This window comes from Alosa alosa, chromosome 7 (assembly GCF_017589495.1).
Source record: "Alosa alosa isolate M-15738 ecotype Scorff River chromosome 7, AALO_Geno_1.1, whole genome shotgun sequence".
NCBI lineage: Eukaryota > Metazoa > Chordata > Actinopteri > Clupeiformes > Clupeidae > Alosa > Alosa alosa.
Genome location: NC_063195.1, coordinates 9,094,719 through 9,117,648, shown reverse-complemented (window position 1 = coordinate 9,117,648; position 22,930 = coordinate 9,094,719). Strand labels below are relative to the sequence as shown.

General features: G+C 39.5%; 5 protein-coding genes, 1 long non-coding RNA gene and 1 pseudogene across 6 annotated transcripts; 4 read left to right on the top strand and 3 right to left on the bottom strand.

Moving 5' to 3' along the window:
• The first annotated feature begins 299 nt into the window (after positions 1-299).
• Positions 300-2,263, top strand: LOC125297652. Its single transcript, XR_007194092.1, has 4 exons — positions 300-502; positions 1,652-1,734; positions 1,956-2,061; positions 2,163-2,263. It is a non-coding gene; the product is annotated as an uncharacterized LOC125297652 (long non-coding RNA).
• Positions 2,264-10,720: 8,457 nt separating this feature from the next.
• LOC125297614 (histone H2B 1/2-like) lies at positions 10,721-11,711 on the bottom strand. Its single transcript, XM_048248070.1, has one exon. It carries the CDS (start codon positions 11,496-11,498, stop codon positions 11,124-11,126), a length of 375 nt encoding a protein of 124 aa, XP_048104027.1. The 5' UTR covers positions 11,499-11,711; the 3' UTR covers positions 10,721-11,123.
• A 132-nt stretch (positions 11,712-11,843) lies between these two features.
• Positions 11,844-12,569, bottom strand: LOC125297620 (histone H4). Its single transcript, XM_048248077.1, has one exon. It carries the CDS (start codon positions 12,552-12,554, stop codon positions 12,243-12,245), a length of 312 nt encoding a protein of 103 aa, XP_048104034.1. The 5' UTR covers positions 12,555-12,569; the 3' UTR covers positions 11,844-12,242.
• Positions 12,570-13,781: 1,212 nt separating this feature from the next.
• On the top strand, positions 13,782-14,937 carry LOC125297591 (annotated as a pseudogene).
• A 241-nt stretch (positions 14,938-15,178) lies between these two features.
• Positions 15,179-16,413, top strand: LOC125297605 (histone H2A-like). Its single transcript, XM_048248060.1, has one exon. It carries the CDS (start codon positions 15,501-15,503, stop codon positions 15,876-15,878), a length of 378 nt encoding a protein of 125 aa, XP_048104017.1. The 5' UTR covers positions 15,179-15,500; the 3' UTR covers positions 15,879-16,413.
• Positions 16,414-16,597: 184 nt separating this feature from the next.
• LOC125297600 (histone H3) lies at positions 16,598-17,047 on the top strand. Its single transcript, XM_048248053.1, has one exon. It carries the CDS (start codon positions 16,621-16,623, stop codon positions 17,029-17,031), a length of 411 nt encoding a protein of 136 aa, XP_048104010.1. The 5' UTR covers positions 16,598-16,620; the 3' UTR covers positions 17,032-17,047.
• A 624-nt stretch (positions 17,048-17,671) lies between these two features.
• On the bottom strand, positions 17,672-17,983 carry LOC125297627 (histone H4). The gene has a single exon (XM_048248083.1). The coding sequence runs from the start codon at positions 17,981-17,983 to the stop codon at positions 17,672-17,674; it is 312 nt and encodes a 103-aa protein (XP_048104040.1).
• Positions 17,984-22,930: the final 4,947 nt, after the last annotated feature.

Genomic DNA, 22,930 nt, shown 5'->3' with positions numbered 1-22,930 from the left:
TTTAATCTTGTTTTATCGTCGAAAGACCCCTCACTGGATGGTGTATAGTAAACCGCATTTAGAGGGTCCGTCATGATAACCTTTTCACCAAATATTGATTTTGATAACATTTATTGTCACCCACACAAACACATTTACAATGGTAAAGTATCAAACTAGTTTAAAAGCTATCTATAAATACAAAAACACATTTTCATACAAATTAATGATACAAACATCTACAGTATATGTACATACACTCTCAAAAAAGATGTGTTAAATAATTACACATTTTTTGTGTTATTACAATTTTAACACAATTTGTGTTATTTTGTGTTGTTACTGTGTTATATTACTGGAATATACTGCCCAACACAAAATGTGTTAAATTATTGGCCAATCCCTGGTGTCCTGGATGAGCCGTTACCCTGAGAGGTTCTTTTCTCAGCACTTCAATTTATCTTGGCGCACTGGAAGAAGGTGCAAGTGGCACACAGAGTGGATGTAAATGTCTGAATAAAAGGTAAGGTAGACCCATGTCTTAGACGTATTTGTTATGTTTATTTTAAAGACGGTTGCAACTTGCAATATTGTAAAGGTTAAATGATAATAAAGTCCAGCATCTATTTTTAGCCAAGTAGCTCTAGCAGCTAGGTTATTGATTAGCAATCGTTATGCTAGTCCATGTTAAGTCAATCCTGCCCTTACATTAACACACTCTGAAAAACACTGGCATACATGTAGAAACTAAAATATTCTAACGTTACGTCATCTCGTATTACTATGTGGGTAAATCCGCATTTTGGGTAGCTGCTAAAGTTTTAGCTTTGGACAGCTAACGTTAGCAAGGTTTGTGGGAACTGGTATGACCTTGTAATGCTAACAAGGTAGCTGCTATGAAATGCTAGCGTTAGGGCTCAGGATGACAAAACTACAAACTTCTATCTACGTTACACATTACGATAAGTTACAACACTATCTAACTTACTATAACTACTATAAATCATGATAACCACCGTTATGGATTTAATTCACTTTTACTTGCATAGATAACGGTGACCATTTTATTCTGAACAATCGGTGGTTAACGTTAACTTTACAAGCCATAATAGACATCAAGACACAAGGTCAGGTAACGTGAGTGTAGTCGTTTTTGGCCTATGCAGTTATATCTCTTCTGCTCCACGACATAACATTAGAACATGTTCACGATTAGTCTAGCAAGTTAACGATGAAGAATGAACTTAATGCATTTAGAAGCTACAACGCTGCCAAGGGAAAACACATTTGCATTCCGAACGCGACACTAATGTTAACGTGAACACGGTTTGATTAAACGATATTGCAGTTAGACCCAGTGTTGAACTAGCTTCTACGTCTATGCACAACGTTATGATTATCTTTTAAAGTTTATGAAGTGTGTAGTTTGCTTTGTGGTGCAGGTTAAGCAATAATGTGACGCATTAATGAAACGGTAATCAATGCTGGCATTTTGATAACCTAAAGTAACAATTCGTTTCTGACCAGTTCGCTAACGTTAGTCACCCAGATTGTGTGTTCTTATTTTGGAAATGCTAAATGATTTAAAAATGAAACAGTATGGAAGTTGAAATAAGTTATGTGTTCACAATATGGTGTGAAATCAAATTTATAATAATCTATTTTGTTGCAGCTACAAGGTTGTGGATTGCTGCTAGACATCCAACGTTGGAGGTTTTTGCAGAGTTTCCACGCTTTGTGGACATGCCATACATGGTGAGTGCATATTGTTTTGGGACAATGAAAATAATGAAAGTTGGATGAATTGTCTTTAATCCCTTTGATATCATTCTAATTATTCAAATGACCTATTTGTAATAAAAATAGTAAAATAAAGATGAAAATAATGAAAGTTGGATGAACTGTCTTTAATCCCTCTGATATCATTCTAATTATTCAAATGACTGTATTTTGTCCATTTATGTACTTTGATACAGAATTTGGAAAGATGTTTCCTGGAAAAGCTGTTCTTCATCCGAAAATGGGAGGGAATGTCCACAAGTGAACCTGCAGCTGCCTTGCCACCAGTTCCTGAGGATGATGGTAGGAGGAATTATCTCTATTAAGCTTTTGTGCTACAGTGAATGAATGCAATTGATTTTAACAAGAAAGTAAGAGTTTACTAAATTTGTTTGTTTTTATAGTTTCATGTTACAGAGCTCTTCATAAGCTTGTCCATCTGCTGCCCCCCACTGCATCAGGCAGGGGCAAAGGGAACACCAAATGCAGTGTGAAGTCAGCTTTGGGCTACCTTTTGATATAAAACCGTAGGCCCCTCCTATAGTAAATGTTTCTTTTGTGTGCTTACAGTACGGAACGCCTATATTGTATGTTTTATGGTGCAATGTTATATCTGGTATAATGTAAAATGAGTATTGTCAATTTGTAAATTGCTTGAAACCATGCATATGTCTAATGACTTGTTTATGTTCTTGTTCTTTCTTTAAAATAACAGACTGGAACCAGCATTTCCATTGTGCTGAACAATCATCCTGATAGATCAGTAGAACATCGGCAGCCCCACTTGGTGTGCATTGGAGATCCCTCCGCCTCCGCCCAATACATCATTGTTCCAGAACACGACTTGCCATTTCTCTTAAGGAAAACGGTTTTAGAAGTTATGCACATTTTACCAGAAAGTGAAAATCAAAATGTTTTTCTTAAGGAGACTTGTTACAAAGTTTTTCCATAACCATTTCCATGCAATTGCTGTCCAGAGAACAGAGGACTTATTAGGACTAATTAGTTTAAGAGATTTAATTGATTTTAGACCAATACATTTGATATTTTTTAACAATGATATTTTTGTAAACCCTCGCTATGAACTTGTGTAATGTTTATGTGTACAATATTTGTAATAAATAATACATAATTTCACATTAGGCTGTCAGGAATTCATCTTTATTGCACACACTATTTGGTTTAAATATTTCATTATTGTTTTATTTATAAAAAAAAATTTCATAATTGTCTTATCTGCTAAGATCCATAAATATACTAAAAATATAAATAAAACGACAACATGCACTTCATTATGCTGTGATTGAATTGACATTGTTGTTTATTATTGCTATTATCCTTCTAATAGTCTGACCAACATCTTAATTTGTTCCCTGTTAAATTTAAGTATTATATTGTCTTGTATTTGTATGTGGCTTTGGACAAAAGCATAACCATAACCAAATGAAAGTAACAATAACCAAATTGACACAAATTGTGTCAACTATAACACACAGGTGTGTTAAAATATAAACACAGTAACTGTGTTAACCATAACCAAATTGTGTCAACTGTAACACACAGGTGTGTTAAAATATCAACACAGTAACTGTGTTACATGGGTTTAACACAAACCTTACCTAAACACTAAACACATTGATGTGTTAAAAATGTGTTGTTTCCAACACATCCTTTTTGAGAGTGTACAGCTATTATATGTTGTCTATGACATGTTTTTTCAAATTTCACATACTGTTACGTGATATGGTTTGTTAATGGAGGCCCCTACTCTACATACGATAGGCTAGAGCAGTCTTCAGACAATGACCTAGCAAGCATCATTTGTTTTTAAGGGCATTAAGCACTGCAAATTCTATGGTAGGCTATAACAGAATCTTGAAAAGTCAGAATCTTTTGATTGCCTGTTTCTAACACAATGATCTTTTGAAAAAAGTTTTTTTCACACCAACAGTCCAGAGCTTTAATCCAGAACTTCAGCAATGTTTTCCTTGATTGTAATGTTTCATACACAAGAGCCTCTACAGCACCCCAGGAATTTTGAGGGTTTGCATGAATTCCTTACGTCTGGAAAACACTCGTGATGACTTGTAACAATTCTGGCTTAAAAAGTCTCTGTTTTTTAGATCCCCTATGTGCTTCTGCTAGTAGTAGGCATCCGGACTTCACCGCCGAAACAATTCTCACATAACTTCTCAGCGATGATATGCTGTAGAATGCTGCACACACACGCCTTTAGGATGTTGTAAGGTAGTGACAACCAAATCCGGTAGCTTCAGAGGATTCACAGGTATTTGTTGACGAGACAATCATTGGTGTTTCAGCATTTTCTTATTCTTGTATGTCTGCCATTTCGTTAAGTCAAACATACTCTTCAGCCATTTCAAGTTTCAAGTTATCGCTGAGACTGAAGTGACCCTTTGCATGCTCACTGTTTAAGCTTCGTAAACGTGGGGCGTTGATTCCAAAGCTGACGATTCACAATTGTTGGCTAAATCAAGGCAACGCATCGGGAAAAGACGCCTCTTGATCCTTTGGTATCTATCCAAGCCAACACTAAATTTGAACAATCTATCAACCTTTTTGAAAACATTACTTAAAACAAGCATGTCTTTCCATAGATACCTCACTTTAGGACCTTGTACGAATTTCTCTACATCATTTTCTGCAGTAAATATTGCTTCAGCATATGTTGCTATTCTGTAGTCATCACTACACAGGTGAATGAACCCCTGTGGTTCTATGACAATTAGCATAAATATGGTAACATTTGGTATAGACCGAACTATTCCATGATGCTGTGAAGGTGCTATCCGAAACAGGTAGTTCAAGATCACTCCAAATATCCCTAAACATTATCCAATCGGCAGCACAAAATGAGATGTGTAGCATCCCCTCTGAAAACACCAAATACGGTGAAGCCAAAACATATAGCTTCACACTGCATTCTTCTTTGTCAAAAACATAGCCTCCTATGCGACCATCACTCAACATCCATTGGTATTCCAGAGCATTGCTCGGTTTATGAAAAAAAGTTTCTTAATGTTTCCGGCTTTCCTCTTTTTGGTGCAAAAGTTATTTCAGGATCCATTAGCCTGTTGCTAACCGACGTGAGCGTAACTCTTTTTCTTGAAACGAATACTCTTGGTGTATGCGATTCGCCATCCTTGTAAATACAGGTCCAGAAACTCTTGACAAGTTATTGGTTTGACTGTCTTGAAAGTTAGTTACTCGGTACACACCTACCCGATGCATTTTATGTCTTTATGTTACAACACTCCCCCCTGAACTGTTATCAACCAATGAAACACTGTGAAAAACTAACATGCCTATGTAAGACACACCCCCAACAATTTCATCAATCACCCCTTGCGTCGCTATAAAAATTAGAAAAATGCTATGTCCGCCATTTTGAAAAGAAAGTTTGTGCGCTCCGTTAAGTAAGTAAGTAAGTATTTATTTATATAGCACATTTTACATGCACAGGGTGCAACACAAAGAGTGCAGTAGGACTCGAATGCACTGCAAATTTGCCAGTGTGATGCTTGACTTACGTATAGGTCTTAGATAGATTCAACTTGAATTGCTGGGTCTTAGATTAGATTAAACTTTATTGGCATTATGCAGAGTACAAGTACAAAGTTAGCGAAATGCAGTTTGCGTCTAACCAGAAGTGTAAAAAAAGCAGGAAAGTGCAATGTGATATATAAATTATAGACGGACAGGACAAGAAATTGAAAAAAATAGCTGGTTTACAGAAGGTAAACCCAGAAGGTAAATATGTGCAGCGTATTAGCAGTAGGCCTATATAGCATATGAACAATGTATGAACAACATGTAGGCTACAGATATGTGCAATGAAGTAGCAGTAACTTTATAATAGTAGTAAGAATACTATAGATGTTTGCAGCTTATTTACAGAATATATTATAAGAAATGATTATAAGAAAACCATATAGACGGATATGCAGAGTACTGTTTGTACAGATATGTGCAGGAGGTTTGGACATCATATATGTCAAATAAAAAATGTAACGCTCAAATCGTGGATTGATCATGTCTTACGTTTCCCCAGTCTGCTATTTGTCCGGATAAACAGACCCCTCAGATTTTCCATCACTATGAGGTTATTGGAAATTGAACAATGCTCTATTAAAGGGCGGAAACTGATTTCCGATGCGGTTTTCTGATCTAAACAAAAAAATGTGGGGATTCTCAAAGTATAAAACAAGATATATTGTCATTCAGAGATGTAAAATGGTTAAAATCTCCAGAAAACAAAGTTGTGGAAACAGTTGAGTTGTCAAAAGAGAATAGCCTAAAATTACAACCTGAGGAGATTTATTTGACTAAAGGGGGCTTCGTAAGATCGTGGAGCAAATTTTTAGAGAACGGTGTGAGCAGAACTGTTGTTACAGTTTTTTTTTTTCCTTCCATTGCTTAAGCAGAATTTCGAAATTTCAAATTCAATTTTTTTTTTTTCGAAAAACACAATTAACACACAGCCGCCACAGCCAAATAACAGAATCCCTCGGATCTTTTACAAAATGAAATACTTGTTTTAAAATGAAACTCTATTTTGTTGTCAAATCACAAACACACCAAATGATCCGATTACACTTGAATCATGTACACAGAGTAATGTACACTGTAAAATCTGATGTGTTAACTATACAACTACACTTTAAACAATTTGGAAACCGATTGCCTGGAAAAGACAAGTAAAGGAACTTATCTAGATGAAGTTATACTAAGTAAGTAAGTCAAGTAAGTATTACTCAGTGCACATAAACATTAAAAAAAAAAAAACATCTGAATCTGACAATGTGAATCTGTCAATTTAATTGTGAATTCTGTTCAAAAAAATGAACGCACGCAAGAATGCTTACAGAGCAATGATGAATGAATGAAATGCCCACCATTCCATGAAGAAAGTGTAACATTATGGAAATGAGCCTTATTAGGCTTATTATTGCTTAAAGGATTGAACGAGAGAGTTTATTATTTTATACAGTTTATTATCACAAGTAGGAATGGATAAAATGTTGAAGGTCGCCAAATAATACTGTCCGGAACAGCAAGGCCTCACTATCACACGGAAACACAGAGCATCAGACGCCTCAATCTCTAAACGGAAGAGTACACGTGAAACCTCACCAAATTCACACTAGAGGCTAGCTTTAGGCAAGTGCCAGACCATTCAAAAACAACCCGTCCCTTCAAAACAAGGTAGAATGCTACGTTTAGTGGAATTCCGTGTTTATTTTGGGGCTATAATGAGGGTTCGGTGCTATGTATGTATAAAGAATGTGTGAGACAGAAGACAATGACACAAGGAATCAGTGACACAAGGAATGTAACGACGCAGTCTTTTATTGACAACTGACATCCAATCTCAATATTAACTTTTGAATATAAAATGTTTGCTTTAGTTAAAGTAGTGAGGCTGATATGTCTACAGTAGGCCTATATACTCGAATACAATCTGGCTTTATGAAAAATTGATTATTAAAGATAGATTATGCAGATGCAGGCCTTAATATGCCTATAAACCCTATAGGGTATTTTACACAATCTAACATACATTTCTCATGCAACCCCTTACTCAAACATCACCTTCTGCACAAACTAAAAATGTGTATTAAAAGCCTGAGTTTCATACATGCAGGGTGCACACTCTGTAATGTTTGTGGTAAATCTTGTCATTATTTGAATGAAAACAGTTTAGCATTACATTCTATGTCATTGCAAAATTGTGGAAGTTAATGTGCTATATAAGGTGTATTAACAACTGGAATAATTACTTAATAATCTTTAAGTAAGCAAGCAAGTTAGTTTGAAAGTTAGTTTGAAGCTCAAGTTAGTTTGAATGACTACATTTTGTTGAATGTGTGTGTGTCTGTATACATGTTCATATGGATGTGTGTGTGTGTGTGTGTTTGTTTGTGAGTGTGTGAGTAACAACAACTTTTGTATGAACTTACAACTCAGAATATTATACAATATACAGTACAACAAACTTTACCAAGTTAATTTACTTACTTTTTCTAAGGCAACAGGTTTTCACAGTTTTTTAAGTAAAGTGAACTAATCGCAATTTACACTGTAGCCTTTTCCTCATCGTCACCCACTTGACGAGAGAGTGTAGAAAGACGGCGGAGCTTCATTCTTCAGGCAACAGAAACACCTGATATACAACGTTCTCATCATTTGTAGGTACAGAGCACCAAACCGCAGAGATACTCTCTTCTCCCTCCGTTTTACCTTTCAAACAGTTACTGATGATTCCTTTTAGACACGTTTTAAAGTCGTACGATCTCAAAATGATGGGGTCCTTTGGAGGAGACCCCTCGATCTGTCCCGTCACAGTAGACTATAGGTCTACAGACTCAGTTGCCCCAATTGAAAATAAAAGTCGTAGCCTAAAATGATATTACACCATCTCTCTTTTCCTCCTAACTCGTTGGGAGGAGGATCTTGATATCTGGAGGTAAAAATGGGCTTCGGTTTTTTCCTTGCTGGAGCGTTCGCCAAGCCTTCGTCAGGCTTTGAAATCCTGTTTTGAGGAGTGACTGCTTCGCTAGACGGCCCCGCAACAGCATCCATATCCAGACATGTGGACTCGAGTCACATGACTTGGACTCGAGTCAGACTCGAGTCATGATTTTAATGACTTCATACTTGACTTGATAAAATTCGGCATGACTTGCGACTCGACTTGGACTTGAATACTATTCACTCAAGACTTGACTCGGACTTTGCCTCTTTGACTTGTGATGACTTGACATGTCTCGAATCAAAAACTAAATTTCCTGATCGTGTACCAGTCAACCCAGAGACGCTTTCCTGCGACTAAAAAAAAATAAAAAAAATAGCGGAGACAAGCGGCAGAGCACAGTTCAGTAGCCTACTGCCACTACCCTCACACGCGTTACGCACTGTGTGTAGGGCATCAAGAGACAGAGGAAGGATCAACATTTAGCCAATCACTAGTAGCTTTACTGCAAACTGATTTGCACTCTTGTTAGAGAACGTTTGTCAAAAAGCACCAACAGCATGTTACATAAAGATGATACTTTTCGAGTCCTCTCCATTAAGATCCAACTTAAACTTATGCTAGGCTACTGCATTTAATTGAGAACACATCTAAGCACGCACGAGATGGAGAGAAAACGAGTAGGTTCCAGCTGGCTTGTCATTGTTGATGATGATTGATATCTTCTTTTAAATATAAGAAACATATAAAAAGAAATCGTGGAAGCAACAAGTACGAGATTAGAGGAGATTGTGAATTTATCCGGTTCTCACTAGTCTATACTGTTATAAACTATGAGATCCAGGTCACTATGACATAGCTGCACTCACTGTGATTTGGAAAGTGGACAAGAATATTATGAAGAGTTGTCTTTGCCTTGTGTAATGGAACTGGTGAGTCTTGATGTATTCAATAATTTATTTACATGAAGCACATGATATGCCGATTGAAACGCATTCCACTCAGCTACTGTAGCTAGGTGGCTACTGGCTACCAGGCTCATAATTCACTTTTAATTGCAAACAGAACATGTCAAGCAAGCATCATGTCATACATGCTTCTCTTTCTTTCCAAAGGAATGAAAGCTGTTTGTGCCAACTTAATATCATGCTTATCATTGTTAATATTGTGCTATACATGTGGCACAAACAATTTTTGAGTTTGTGGACTAGCCATAGGCTATATTTGAACGGAGCTGGTAAAAAAAGATCATTATGAGAACGTGTGGAAAGTGACAGTGCACCATTTACAAATTAGATAAACAGCATCAAATGTGTAGTACTTCTTAAGAAATTAATACTTTAAAACACAATTACTGTCATTATTATCTTTTAAATAATATAAAAGTGTTGACCTTGGCTTCCCTTATGAGTCACCACTGGCAGACAGCCTAATAAATTGTTTGCAGGCAAATCTGTGGCCTAGCGCAGTGAAATACCATCAGTCAAATTATTACTCATCCTTACAGTGGGCCCAGCTGTGCTGAGTGTCATGTAGCTATCCGCTTTGTACAGATTACTCAGGTATGCACATGTGTATATTATACAGGTATGCACATGCATATGTCGTAAAAGATTACAAGACAGAAACATTGAACATATTTTAATCTGTATTTGTAAAAAAAAATACTGTGGATTAGATGGAAGTGCTAAAATTATGATCGATAGTCTAATAATGGCATTATTAAGTGAAGAGTACCTGATGACTTGTTCAGGACTTGAAAAAGATTGGGACTTGGACTTGGACTCGACTTGGCTTTGATGTGACTTGGACTTGGACTCGACTTGCCCTTCTCTGTATTTACTTGGGACTTGACTTGGACTTGACTGCTAAGACTTGGGACTTACTTGTGACTTGCCAAACAGTGACTTGGTCCCACCTCTGCTGTTGAGCATATTGTAATGCAGCGTTGAATGGATGAATAGCTTACATAAGGGTACCCCGCACTTTTCAAAACACACTCAAGCTTATGGTTATTGTCCCCACCACTTCTAAAAACAAACTGACGCCCTTGCATTCTGCCTATGGGCTGTGGCAATACTTTTGGAAAATAATAGCTCGCACCGACATTTGAAAAAAAAGAACTGAACTAGTTCATTTGTGGAACTATGAACTTAGTTCAAATCTTTGAATTATGAACTGAACTAGTTCATTTTAAAATTTGTGAACAGAACCTTATAGTTCACGGAGAAAGTGAACTCAACACTCCATGTTATGTTCTCAGTCTCATACAGACACTGTTAATGCATGTGGAGACACTGTCCCTTTGCACATAACAGCCAATACGAATTTCAAGGAAAAGCATTTAATATCCAGATTACAGTTTTTTTCTGATTGCTTAAGCACATTTTTGTGACCATGGCTATATTTGCTCTACACACAAATAGGAAAACCCTTCACCAAATCAGGGCAACATTGTAGTTCTCTTGCAAAAGCTTACACACCTTGCTTAACTCTTCACACCTTCGTAAAAATTGTGTTTTCGTATCAAAACACAAGCCATCACAATAATAAGCACACAACGTGCCAACTACTCACTGATGGTATGGATAAAAAAACACATCTGGTTTTTGCTTTCTCTGTGGACAAGGTAGGCGATGTCAGTTTGAGGTCATACTTCTATAAACATACAGGGATCCAAACTTTTATGCACGATATGCAACCGTAGCCTATATTAGATAAGTAACACGCTCAACATTACCAGTTACCAATTTGTCTGCGTATTTATGAATCAGCAACGATTGATAAAGTAGCCATGGCTGGCGGGAATAGCTTTTCAGTGAACGTTTGGGTGGCTCTTAAAAGAGCCTTTGGAACAACAAAACACTGGGCTTTACTTGGAGCTGGTGTACTTGGTGACAGCCTTGGTTCCCTCGGACACGGCGTGCTTGGCCAGCTCACCGGGCAGAAGCAGACGCACTGCGGTCTGGATCTCCCTGGAGGTGATGGTGGACCTCTTGTTGTAGTGAGCCAAGCGGGAAGCCTCTCCAGCGATGCGCTCGAAGATGTCGTTCACGAACGAGTTCATGATGCCCATCGCCTTGGAGGAGATACCGGTGTCAGGGTGGACCTGCTTCAAGACCTTGTACACGTAGATGGCATAGCTCTCCTTCCTGGTCTTTCTGCGCTTCTTTCCTCCCTTTCCTGCCGTCTTAGTCACGGCTTTCTTGGATCCCTTCTTGGGTGCAGACTTCGCTGGCTCAGGCATATTTAGTTTATCGTATACTAAAAACTGTAACGCTCCTCCTCGATACCTCAAAGGTATATAGAAAGTCTTATGCAAATTACCAACTGAGTCATGCCTCTTCTGCTGAAAAGAACCAATAGCTGTGGCTGTTGTTTAGCCAATAGCGCCTCAAACTTCCAACCAATCACCGACTATTCCAAAGGACGTCTCAAATCAACGGGTGCTCCCATTTTCCTTTAAATCATCGTTTTAAAATACATTCAAGTCGAAGTCTTTAACGTCCTTATACTTACATATTTACCTGATGTTTTTTTATCAAAAGTGACTAACAACTATCCACGTTCAGTGCTTTTTTTTTGTTTAATTGCATTTAATATATCTGGGAAGATACAGTTTAAACATGTTAAACATAATTGATCAGAGCAGTGGCTAGTATTACTTTCCTTAATTAATATAGCAGGTATATCCAGTTACTTACAGCAAGAAAATAATTCAAATTGTGTAGGCCGTTTACAACAGCATGTCAATAGTATTGCAAAATGATAATGTTAATATGCAGTTCAGTATATTGAATGCCTTGTCCTTTTCCGCTCCCGCAATGAACCTATATTTTGTTGATATTGTCTACAGCGATTAAGTATAAAAAACAACCTTGGGTGTCTGAAAGGAGCTTTTAAAAACATACGTATGGAATCAAGCCCTTTTCAGAGAAATGTGGGTGGCTCTTAAAAGAGCCTTTGGTGTAAATTTCTGATGGATGCAAATTCAACCGCCAAAACCGTACAGAGTGCGGCCTTGGCGTTTCAGAGCGTAGACCACGTCCATGGCGGTGACGGTCTTTCTCTTGGCGTGCTCGGTGTAGGTGACAGCATCACGGATCACATTCTCCAGGAAAACCTTCAGCACACCACGAGTCTCCTCGTAGATAAGACCAGAAATACGCTTCACACCACCACGGCGAGCCAGGCGGCGGATAGCGGGTTTGGTGATTCCCTGGATGTTATCACGGAGAACCTTGCGATGGCGCTTAGCACCTCCCTTTCCAAGACCTTTGCCTCCTTTTCCACGTCCAGACATCTTAGCACTTCAGAACTTGACAAATGAACCAAATAAGTTTCAATGAGGGCGAGTGCTTATTATACTAGTCAAAACGACCTACGAGAAGACTGCGTTATATAATCCCGCCTTTGGATTGACGTCACCAAATCGCTCAACCACTAAGAGATGCATTTTCATATTGTGTTTGCTTTGCATGTTTTGTCTATAAAGGGTTTTGGGGTAAAGGGATAAACGCCATCTTCTGCATCTTACAACGTAATTTTAAAGTCAGTAGTCAGAATCCATTGTAGTGTATATGCTACGTATGGTTTGAGAAGTTTAATCTTATTATCTTGTGTAAATTATAAATTGTAATACTTAACGTATTGTAAAGAAACCAATGATCATGCCCCTTAATACACTAATAATTACAGTAAAAATAATAATAATAATGGTTATTAAACCATTATAAACCAATGGTTAATAAAAGTAGTAAACATGATATTAATAATATTAATACTGAGGACTAATGACTGTATGTATTACTAGTCACCGTCCAACGTTCAAAATACTCCATGTCTGGTCTCCCCCCTGTGACAGTGGATGTGTAACTTATCTGCATGATCATATTTTACATATTTATTAAAATAATGTATGATATTTCGTTGAGAATTTACATCAAATGGACGTAACATTAAATCATACTTCCCACAGCTGCACACATGAACTGTAAGTTAACGTTAAGTTAGCAATAACTTAGTCGTTCAGCGCTGCAGTTTGTTCGTGTGTTTCACTGAGCACAAAACAGCCACAAATTGACCAGAGCCGGAGAGCATTTAGAGGCCGTAAATGTATTAGTCAAGTTAACGAGACCCATGCTATTACTTCCAGAGTTATGTGGATATTGTTGCTCTTGATTTTCTACACTTTCTACACATTATAACACCCCTTAGCCCACAATATCGAGTCGATTTCCTCGTTGCAGCACTGGCTTTCCTGTTTAGAACGACTAAGGAAAAGGACAAAACTCGGATTTCATTAGATCGTCGAGAAGAAAACAAACTCTTCTGTGTCACTCTGAGATTTATTTCTGAGTTTGGCACTACTTTATGACTAATTATCTGTGTAAATGTGCGAGGAGAAAACACAACTAGGTGCTCGCCGGGGTGCAGTGAGCCCAGAGCTTATGCCACGGAGTCTAAACGGTTCTCATTGTGAGTTTAATGTCACCCCGCTTCACAAGCACGGCACTCACACATTCTCAACTGTTGATCTGACGTGTTTGAATACATCGAGAAGACAATGGCAGAAGTTGCTCCCGCTCCAGCTGCAGCTCCGGCTAAAGCACCCAAGAAGAAGGCAGCACCCCGTCCTAAGAAAGCCGGGCCAAGTGTCGGTGAACTTGTCGTCAAAGCTGTAACTGCATCGAAGGAGAAGAAAGGAGTGTCTTTGGCTGCATTGAAGAAGGCTTTGGCCGCTGGTGGATACGACGTTGAGAAAAACAACGCTCGCGTCAAGATCGCCGTCAAGAGTCTCGTTACCAAGGGAACTTTGGTTCAGACCAAGGGCACCGGCGCTTCTGGCTCCTTCAAGCTGAACAAGACTAAGGCAGAGCCGAAGAAGGCCGTCAAGAAGGCTGCTCCCAAGGCGAAGAAACCCGCTGCCAAGAAGCCCGCCGCAGCAAAGAAGCCCAAGAAGGCAGTGGCCAAGAAACCAGCAGCCGCCAAGAAGTCTCCGAAGAAGGCAGTCAAGAAGCCTGCAGCGGCCAAGAAAGCTACCAAAAGCCCCAAGAAGGCCAAGAAGCCCCGGCCCCCCCAAAGAAGGCAAAAAGCCCCAAGAAGGCAAAGGCCGCAAAGCCCAAGGCAGCCAAGCCCAAGGCCGCAAAGCCCAAGAAGGCAGCTCCCAAGAAGAAGTAAGCAGGCAAAATAACCACCGCCGCGGGGGCCCACAAAGGCTCTTTTAAGAGCCGCCCACTCAAATCAATGAAAACATTATTTCAACCTAATTTATGCAGTCAATCCAACATCATTATTACAGTGATTAAACAGTTCACTCTTAGATGCTACCACTTCGGTGACCTAGTGTTTTACGACGCTCAATCACATCAGCTTTCCCAAGTTAATAATATTAAGTACCAATTTTCAGTAAAATGTTCAGACTCACAAAATTAAAAATCACTGTGTTAATAATAGTGTTACATGTCATCAGACCCAGTTTACTATTGTAATAACACCCAGTCAAACGAAATAGTAACGTTAACCTGCTATCAAAAAGGCTACATTTATCATATATACATTTATTTATTAAGTAGTGCGTAGAGGCCAAGCTGTTGACCACTCACTGTGTCAGAACTGGAGGTTTCTGTCGGTTTGCTGTTGTTTTTCTACTGGTCAGTTACAGACAAATCAAATCAAGGATAACTGATTTTTGACTGTCGGTTTGCTGTTAATTTCTCTGGTTCAGTTACATTCCAAAATCAAGGATAACTGATTGCGGACTAGAAACCAGCAGCCGCCAAGAAGTTTCCGAAGAAGGCAGTCAAGCCTGCAGCGGCCACCAAAGCTACCAAAAGCCCCAAGAATTGAAATTTCATATCAGCTCGGTTCGTATTCCTTAATATTTAGCCAAGTTAAATTAAGGACGATGGTGGACTAGGCATGTCATAACGTTAACGTTACATCTAAACAAATCTACCATTGCTTCTTTTGGTTGTATGCCTTTTAGTGCACTTTACACTGACATGTTTTTCGATAACGGAGGGATTTTATGATCATATCTTGGAACAAAGTCTCTGCCGTTCACAAAGAGATGACATCGCGCCAGAACCCATTACGGAGATGTGGGCAGGGCTTGTTATCCATCTCTGTGCTCCGATTGGCTCTCAGTATGTTTCTTTCAGCCAATGAAGTGTTCGACTATTTACTATATAAATAGTTGGTAGCATAGAGCTAGGGTATTGTAGATTATCACATCGACATAACAACAATGAGTGGAAGAGGCAAAACCGGAGGCAAGGCAAGGGCGAAGGCAAAGACTCGTTCTTCCAGGGCTGGACTTCAGTTTCCCGTCGGCCGTGTACACAGACTGCTGCGCAAAGGCAACTATGCCCAGCGCGTTGGCGCTGGTGCACCGGTTTACTTGGCCGCTGTGCTCGAGTATCTGACTGCCGAGATCTTGGAGTTGGCCGGCAACGCTGCCCGTGACAACAAGAAGACCCGTATCATTCCCCGACATCTGCAGCTGGCTGTCCGTAATGACGAGGAGTTAAACAAACTGCTCGGTGGTGTGACCATCGCTCAGGGTGGTGTGTTGCCTAACATCCAGGCTGTGCTGCTGCCCAAGAAGACTGAGAAGTCAAAGTAAAACACTTTGTCTTCAAAAAAAATCAAAAGGCTCTTTTAAGAGCCACCCATATATCTTTTGAAAGCTGATATATTCCTGTGTAAACCCTATAATCTTATATACATAGCGTTTATTTTGCTAGAAAGTTCAGTTAAAAATAGTCCCGTCATGTATACATGAAGGACAAGTTTCATGCGGGTCATCGAATGCTAGTGTGGCACATTAAGACCAGCCATCGTAGCTCGGTGACAACATGCATGAGTCATGGACGTGAGATTACAGTGATCTTATGCATAACGGTAGCACAAATACGGAACAAAGGCAGCAAGATCAGACAGTAGTCAAACAATACCTTTTCGAAATAAACTGTTAGATGTGTAAAACAATAAGGCCAACACGCCATACTATGTTTATAGATGCATTTTCTGGAGGGGATTTAAAACACTGACATCAAACCCAAGAGTACAAATAAGAGTATACACAAATAAGTGTATGTTAATCTTCTTTTATGTATAAAATGTGACCACTTGGTGTTAAACAACAATTAAATGAGAAATGTCCCGCTCTTTCTGAGAAGGCTGGTCTAACTCCTTTAAAAAATTAAGGCGCCACATGGAAATGAAGCAGGTTGTCCAATGGCTATTGAGCATGGTCATGGTGGTTACCCAATCACTAGAGGCCAACCAAATTCTGGAGGGTATAAATTCACACAACAGTTCGTTAAAGCCATACTTCTAAAGACTTTCTAAGGAGAGTGACAGAAATGGCAAGAACAAAGCAGACCGCTCGTAAGTCCACCGGCGGCAAAGCCCCGAGGAAGCAGCTCGCCACCAAGGCTGCCCGTAAAAGCGCCCCAGCGACCGGGGGCGTGAAAAAGCCTCATCGTTACAGGCCTGGTACCGTGGCTCTGAGAGAGATCCGTCGTTACCAGAAGTCCACCGAGCTGCTGATCCGCAAGTTGCCCTTCCAGCGTCTGGTCAGAGAAATCGCCCAGGACTTTAAGACCGATTTGCGCTTCCAAAGCTCTGCGGTCATGGCTCTTCAGGAGGCCAGCGAGGCTTACCTGGTCGGTCTGTTCGAGGACACCAACCTGTGCGCCATCCACGCCAAAAGAGTCACCATCATGCCCAAGGACATCCAGCTGGCTCGTCGTATCCGTGGGGAGCGTGCTTAGATTAATCAAAGTTCCTTTTTACGCAACAAAGGCTCTTTTAAGAGCCACACAATATTTCTGAAAAAAGGCATTTGTTTCAGATTTTCTTGTAAATCTAAAACCAAGTAATATCCCTGTTTCCGCCGTTTTTCAATACTCCGTGTAATATGAGGGGCACGTACACGTGATGACCGCCCAACACTCAGTTTTTTATATTTCAGTATTAAAAAACAAAATACAATACGATTAAAAATTGAATGCAATTTCGATCAGTAAACTGCTGAATTGTTTGAAACGACTAACGAATATGCATAGAAGCCAAAGCAGAAATTGTGGGTGCCTTCAGAAAATGTTCAAATGTTGATATTTTGAGATGAATCTACCGAAACCGTGTAGACCACCCCTCTCCCTATAGCAGTTTTTTCCCGCATTTAAAATCTGGTGACCAGACCTTGGAATTCTTGTGGTCATCGTTTTCTTGTATTGTGAGAAGATGGTGGATGACTACATTTCAAATTATTTTGATTTAAGATTTAGGGCATACCTATATGATACGTGAAAAGCTCAGTGTAAAAAAAAAACATCCTGGAATAGACTTTTTGTTAACGAGTTGGGTGGCTCTTAAAAGAGCCTTTAGGTTCAAGTCGATGGGGAGATATCTTTAACCACCAAAGCCGTACAGAGTGCGGCCCTGGCGTTTCAGAGCATAGACCACATCCATAGCGGTTACAGTCTTTCTCTTGGCGTGCTCGGTGTAGGTGACAGCATCACGAATCACGTTCTCCAGGAAAACCTTCAGTACACCACGAGTCTCCTCGTAGATGAGACCAGAGATACGCTTCACACCACCACGGCGAGCCAGGCGGCGGATAGCGGGTTTTGTGATTCCCTGGATGTTATCACGGAGAACCTTGCGATGACGCTTAGCGCCTCCTTTTCCGAGTCCTTTACCGCCTTTTCCACGTCCTGACATACTGAATTCTTACTATCTTCAAAGCTGATTCGACTATGATACGAAGAAGGATAGTTCAGAAGAGGACCTTGACGAAGACTGTTTGTGTGATTTACATAGCCCTACCTGTTAGTGTGACACTCCGACGGACCAATCCGAGAACACAAAAAAGTAAGCCCTGCCCAGAGAATGTCTAAAATGCTAGGCTACTTTTTACAGCGGATACATTCTAAAAATAGGCAGTTACAGTTGTTGCGCTGAGGAAACAAAACAATGTAGCACTTAGCTCAGATCAGTGGTGTAGTAGTCTACGTGGAAGGCTACCTGTAATGGTATGAACAAGTAATTTGGTTATTACAGACCGTAAAAGGTTATTATGAGTTTAGCTGTATGTAGCATGCGCAGTAGGCTGCTAGAAGTAAAGCAGAGTAGAAAAGTGATGAATGGTGTTCATCAAGTGTAATGAAAAGTGTTCATCTATCTATAAAGCAAGAAACGTGTGTCTGTGGCACGCATATCTCGCTGACCGTTTGTCAGACTGCTTTCAAACTTGGCAGGTGTCTTGCTATGGGCATGAGTAAGTGCAGTGCCAAATTGACGTTGTTTGAATAAGAAATGCAAAAGATGTCGTTAAATATATCGGTCAAAGAAGCACATTGGCTTTCGCCGCTAGCCACTCCCCCTCCCACACACCACTGTACTGTAAGCTACCAGTGAGGATAGAAGCAGGGCTTTGGCAGAGCTGAATCAGTGTAGGTTACACGGGTAAAAATGTAAGATGTCTGACCTCAACAATAAAGTGAACTCCGCGGATTTTGCAACAACACGCCACACACGCAGGTATGCAGTGGCTCTTCAAAATGACGTAGTCATTATGTGCAATAAACGGACACTTCGAATAGCTCAGGCTACTTTGGACTGTCTTTAAACTTTGAATAAGCAAACGACATTTCCAACTGCAAGGTCTTAAATTGAAACGAGCGATAATGGTCCCGAATTAAAGAACGTCTCAGAATGCCACACATGCAAAGCATAACCAGCGATAAGCAACGAGTGGCAGACAGTGTGATGTCACTTATAGGCCATCAGAGACTGTTTTTGAGTCACACCGCTGCAAATTTCATATGATGCATCATTCCACAAAATGGTTTGTTTTCTCTATTATCAAGTTATTCAATAGGCTAAGCATATATAGCCTTGACTCAAAACAGCTGACTCAAAACATTTGTAAAAAATGTCACGTGTAGCCATGCTTAAATTCTGCTCACTTCACATTTATTATATTATTATATTATCTGTAGGCCTATTCATTATTGAATGCTTACCTGGAATTATGTTTTTCCCTATTCCATTTTCAAAGCAGGCCTACCTGTTGTGTTCAAGTAGTGAAAATGTTCTTGGCAATAGAGCCAAGGCCTTGGAACTGTAGACTCGCAGTCAGGACACTCACAGACTGCATTGCAGTACAGAGGCCGTGTTTTTTTTTTGTCAAAATATTGTGATTAACACTACTGTTACCTATTTTGTGTATCTTTACAGAATGGACTATACTTTGGCGATCTAAAACACATGGTCACTGGCAAATAGCTTAATTAAATTTAGTGGGTTGTCCAGTCCAAAGTGGTTTTGTTATCAAACGTTGGGTGGATAGTGCAATAAGGCGTTCCTTAATCGGTCATGGGTGTGTTTTGGGCGTAACATCATTCTAATCATTGAGAATGACAGCTGCCATTCCCTTTAACAGCAAGCAATGCAACTTCAAACAGTGCATCGGATAGTCAGCGGTGCATTTGAAGGAATCTGCTTGCATGTGAGACCATATGGAACAGGTATTCCACATGCTTTACTAAAACCTAGCGGAGTGTAGCCTACACACATCTGCACTTGTCTATTATTTAAGCTCATTAGTAAAGTGAAACTTCACAGTGGTTATGCACAGTAGATTATTTTTACTATTGACTGACAATGGGTTACCAACGAAAACAGCCTGTAGGCTCAGTCCCTGCCTCAGTCATTGCAAGCGCCTCTGATTGATCAATCACCACTATGTGGATACTGTGTTTAGAATTGATTTAGATTAAGTGTTAGTTAGTATACTTTGTATTTTAGTATATTTAGTATATTCTTCTACTGTCCTTATTGCTTAGTTGTGTTTTTATATTATATACTTACCCTAGGCTACTCAGAGAATTAGGCTATCGCCATACAGAAACATAGGCTAAATGTGTGCTTCAAACAAGTGAAACTAATGAGACTACATCACCTTATTTGACTAGCTTCAAACATTTTTTAAATGTAGTTAAAATAGCCTACAATTAAGAAGCAGATAGTGTTTTTGTTAGATTATATTTATGCGGATCTAAAAATTAGACACCGCCATTATTTATAGCCCTGACCACTTTAAGAATATTGACTGTAGTTCAGGACACTGCAGAGGGGAACAACAGATGAATTTGCTTTCGATAGTGCTACTAAATGGCCCATTAGTTAAACGGTAGGCAACGTTATTACGTTATTATAACCTTCGGCCAACAGCCTATACCTAAAACATTCCTTTCATACGAGTAGGCTACTCACTGTCGCTTCAAGTAAACACCATTATCTCATTATATCCATCACTGCATCAATGTGTATTAATTGTGAATGGTCATAGATTGTATTGTGGTGTTTTTTTTACTTAATTGTAGGGGATTGTGACTTATTGCACCAACTAGGCTACTCCTGCTTGCCTCCGGTGTCAGAAGGCAAACTATTCAGTAGCGTCAGCCTTCAGTGTTGATTAGCTGAACTTGTGATGCAAATCATCGGAGTAGCCTAACGTCCTAGGCCATATGCAAGAACATTAGACTTCATTATAAAACTTCAGGGAGCTAAAATTTGCATTCAATTATTGATTTGTTTAATGTTTTAAAATATTTTTGGGAGCTCCCTGCACTTTTTGTGTTGAGATCATTATGAAAAGTTACCTGAAAAAAAGCATTTCAATTGTATTTGTTATTCTAAATTTTTACACCAAATTTAAATTTTATGTTAGTTAGTTTATTTGTTGTCCCATTAGGGAAATTCTTTTTCACATTTTCCATACCGCTTTTCATCCTACATGGCCACAGGCACAGGAATGACACATACAGACATACTTATGTCATACTCCATAGACGTTTGACACAGACATTTACATGTATTATTGGGGGTTCATGGGAAAAACATATTTTATTGCAGTGGTTCTCAACCTTTTTTCAGTGATGTACCCCCTGATAAATATTTTTTCAGCCAAGTACCCCCTAACCAGCGCAAAGCATTTTTAGTTGAGAAAAAAAGACTTAAAACAGAGCACTCTGCCATCAGTGTCTAATTTATTAAACTTTGGAACTAATAAACACATACACATACAACTTATATTTTCATGAAATATTTATTAAATAATTGTTTTTTAAGTATTTTTGCACGGATTCTACTTTTTAAATATATGTATATTTTAAACCTTAGTTTTTTTAGGGCATTTTCACTTTTATTCATAAGGATTTATTCTGGTCATTGTAAGTGCCACACACACATATTATATATTGTTTTTTTCCGGCAGAGTATAGGCTATCCAGATCTGCCATCATTTCAGGTATTAGTACTAGCATTTTATTATGATTTTTAAAGAATTAAAAAATAAAAAGCGTATTATAAAAAATCTTATATTTTGACATGTATCTCACCACAGCAAGCTCTACATAAATTTCATGTGTGAGTAGGGCAGACTATCCTGAATCTGGCAATATCATTGCCACGGTGGAGGGATTCTCTGGGGCTGAGCCATTTACAGACATAAGTGGTGTGCGCCTTACAGAAATAAATGCCATTTTTTTATTTAGTGATTAAAAATGACCTTTCTGCTCTCCATATCTGGAACACGAACTGATCTGACCTGACTTGACCCGAGTTTTAACCCGATCTCACAAGCAATGCGTATGAAGCCGTACGCAACACTAATACCGAATTGCGTATGAATTCATACGCAAAATCAGCTAGTGACACATGCGCAGTAGCCTACATACAAGGATACAAGGATACAAGGAAGTTTATTGTCACATGCATATAGTTACTGGAAGTAAGAAATGCAGTGAAATTATGTCTGGTGTCAGCCTATTTGTGCAAAGTGGGGGGTAAAAAGTGCAGTAGAAGAGGGGTTTAGTAGATTAAGTGGCAAGGGCTGCATAAGAAAGGTGGGGAGGATTGGAATGGGGGGCATCAACAAGGAGCACCCAAGAGCAACAGGGGCAAGGAAAACTCCCTTACCAAGGAAGAAACCTTGGGCAGATCCACGGCTCAAGGGGCTAACCCAACTGCCAGGGGTCTTGGTGTGTGTGTTGGGGGATGACAGGGGAGATGTCATAGTGTGCTGTGTATGTGGGGGAGGGCAGTGTGCAATATGTGTGTTGGAGAAGCTTCCTCATGAGACAATGTGCTGTGTATTGGGGGGCAACAGTGTGCTGCAAGTATGTTGGGGATGTGTGTTGGAGAAGCTTTCTGATGAAATAATGTGCTGTGTATGTAGGGGGAGAGGGGGCAGTGTACTGCAAGTATGGTGAAGGGACTTACTATTGCAAGCAGAGTACTGTATGTATGATGTATGTGAGTGATGACAGTGTGCTGTAAGTATGTTGGGGATGTGTGTTGGAGAAGCTTCCTGATGAAATAATGTGCTGTGTATGTAGGGGAGAGGGGGGGGGGGGGGGGCAATGTACTGCAAGCATGGTGAAGGGACTTACTATTGCAAGCAGAGTACTGTATGTATGATGTATGTGAGTGATGAAGATGTGTGTGTGGGCGGGAGGGGAGTGTAGCAGTGACTGTGTGTGTGTAGTGTGCGTGTGGGTAGGTGGGGGCAGTGTGCTGTAAGTATTTTAGATTTTTCTCATTCATTTCAATGGGGGAACTTTAAACGCCTATAACTTCCGAACGAAAGGTCATAGGTCAATT